General features: G+C 50.0%; 1 protein-coding gene across 1 annotated transcript in view; it reads left to right on the forward strand.

Moving 5' to 3' along the window:
• The first annotated feature begins 1,832 nt into the window (after window positions 1-1,832).
• Window positions 1,833-2,703, forward strand: part of LOC105535880 (poliovirus receptor homolog) — a 14,419-nt gene continuing 13,548 nt past the window's right edge. The window contains exon 1 of the mRNA XM_011975132.1: window positions 1,833-2,180. Coding sequence (XP_011830522.1) covers window positions 1,919-2,180 — 262 coding nt within the window. The 5' untranslated portion in view covers window positions 1,833-1,918. The remainder of the gene's footprint in view (window positions 2,181-2,703) is intronic.

Raw genomic sequence — 2,703 nt, forward strand, 5'->3', positions numbered from 1 at the left:
ATAAATATATATTTTGTTATACATTTAATGAGGAAATAAATATTTTATTATTTATTTATATATTTTATGTGTATGTATATGTGTGTGTATATATACGTATATATATAGTGTGTATGTGTATGTGTGTATATGAGAGAGAGAGACAAGGTCTTGCTCTGTTGCCCAGGCTGGAGTGCAGTAGCACAATCCGGGCTCACTGCCACCTGGACTTCCCAGGCTCAAGCTATCCTCACTGTGGCTTCTGGAGTAGCTGGGATTATAGGTGCTCACCACCACACCTGGCTAATTTTTTTGTATTTTTGTTAGAGATAGGGTTTCGCTATGCTGCCCAGGCTGATTGCAGCCAAACACAGTGGCTCATGCCTGTAATCCCAACACTTTGGGAGGCTGAGGTGGGAGGATCACTTGAGCTTAGGAATTCAAAACCAGCCTGGGCAACATGGCAAGACCCCATCTCTATAAAAATAATTAACTAAATAAAAATTTAAAAATAGAAAAGAATACATAGGACTATGTTTATTACTATCAATAAGCGCTGACACATGTTGAGGACCTACTATGTGCTAGGGCCCTTAGCAGAAAGATTTTTATATAGGACCTGGGGGGTTAGAGGTCAGTCTCTGACCACCCAAGTTCAAATCCCACCTCTGCCACTAAACCTCTGTATGACTTGGAGGACGCTATACTCTGTGTCAGTTTCCCTGTCTGTAAAATGATGTTAACAGTAGTGCTGGCCTCAGGGGGCTATTTGAGGATTAAATGCCAAGATATATGTGAAGCACCCAGAATAGCCCCTGATCTGTGTGAGCGCCCTGTGAGTGTGCACTGTTCTAAGTCTCATTTTACAAACTAGGAAAAAGAATCAGACAGGTTAAGTAACCGGCCTGAAGCCTCACTATAATTGCCTTCCTCTTGTACCACGATCCCCCACATTCTTCCAGCCAAGACCTACCCAGAGTAATAATATAGCTTTTCATGGATTTGAAGATCTAGGATTTCTCCCCATTTTCTACATTGGGGATATTCTAACCCCTAATGGCAATTGTGCTGTAAATAACGACAGTCATGGTATGTGAAAGCTACGACACCAGTGTGATGAAAAAGTTCTGGGCCAGGTGCGGTGGCTCACACCTGTAATCCCAGCACTTTGGGAGGCCGAGGCAGGAGGAACACTTGAGGTCAGGAGTTCAAGACCAGCCTGGCCAACGTGGTGAAACCTCATCTCTGCTAAAAATATATAAAAAATTAGCCGGGTGTGGTGGTGGGAGCCTGTCATCCCAGCTACACGGAAAGCTGAGGCAGGAGAACTGCTTGAACTCCGGAGGCAGAGCTTGCAATGAGCAGAGATCGTGCCACTGCACTCCACCTGGGTGACAGAGCGAGACTCCGTCTCAAAAAAAAGAAAAGAAAAAGTCTGGAGCTATATAGTGGTGACAGTTGCACAACATTGTGAAATGTGCGTAGTGCCACTGAACTGTATGCTTTAAATGGCTTAAATGGTAAATTTAGTTTTTAACCACATATTTACCATAATTTTTAAAATCAATGATGTTGAGATTGAGGGAAATACGGTAATAACAGAAGAAATATGGTAATAAATAGCCAAAGTGAAGGAGCAAGGCCAAGTTGCAGACCATCCCAGATGCCCTTACCCTCCTCGCCTGCCATGACCCCAACTAGTGCCCCAGTCCCCCCTTCCCCCACACCCCACCGTCCACCAGGGCTCCAGGGCCCCAGCGTGCAATTGCACGCCCAGGTGCCCGGGCTCCCGGAGCCCCTCACTATCTAGCCCAGGAACGCCCCGGGTCTGACACCTCTTCGGTTCTCCGCAGGGGACGTCGTCGTGCAGGCGCCCACCCAGGTGCCCGGCTTCTTGGGTGACTCCGTGACGCTGCCCTGCTACCTACAGGTGCCCGGCATGGAGGAGACTCACGTGTCACAGCTGACTTGGTCGCGGCATGGTGAATCCGGCAGCATGGCCGTCTTCCACCCAACGCAGGGCCCCAGCTATTCGGAGCCCAAACGGCTGGAATTCGTGGCCACCAGACTGGGCACGGAGCTGCGGGATGCCTCGCTGAGGATGTTTGGGTTGCGCGTCGAGGATGAAGGCAGCTACACCTGCGTGTTCTTCATCTTCCCGCAGGGCAAAAGGAGCGTGGATATCTGGCTCCGAGTGCTTGGTGAGTAGGGGTTTTGGGGAGGCTGAATGAAAGGCGGAGACTTGGTGGGAGGATCAGGGAAGTCGGCAGAGTGGGGAGGCCGGGGAGGCCAGGGAGGGAGGGAGATTCCCTCCACAGCAGATTCCCTGGGGACAAAAGGAGATGGGGGTGGGGTCGGGGGAGCACATGGGGGGAGGGGCTGCAGGGCAGGAAGGGAGCAGAGATCTCCTGGCGTAAGGACCCCCAGTCTTGGGGTCAGAACGCCCTGAGGCAGAGGGAGGGGTATATTGGAAAAGGAGTTCGGAGGGAACCCGGAAGGGAGGAGGCCTGGGTGGCCTCTTCTCGGCCCCTCCTTTCCTCATCTGTAAAAGGGTTGGTGATAATAGTATCACCCTTGGAAAGCTGTCCTCAGTGTCCCGGGGTTACTGTTACTTTATTTGGTGAAAAAGGAGAAAGTTGAAACAGACAGACAGGAAAGCAAGGATCCTGATACCCAAAAGAGGAGGGGATCTGCTTTCATTTTCATGAGCTCCATGAGGCCCTC

The sequence above is a fragment of the Mandrillus leucophaeus genome, unplaced genomic scaffold (genome assembly GCF_000951045.1).
Source record: "Mandrillus leucophaeus isolate KB7577 unplaced genomic scaffold, Mleu.le_1.0 Scaffold151, whole genome shotgun sequence".
Taxonomy (NCBI): domain Eukaryota; kingdom Metazoa; phylum Chordata; class Mammalia; order Primates; family Cercopithecidae; genus Mandrillus; species Mandrillus leucophaeus.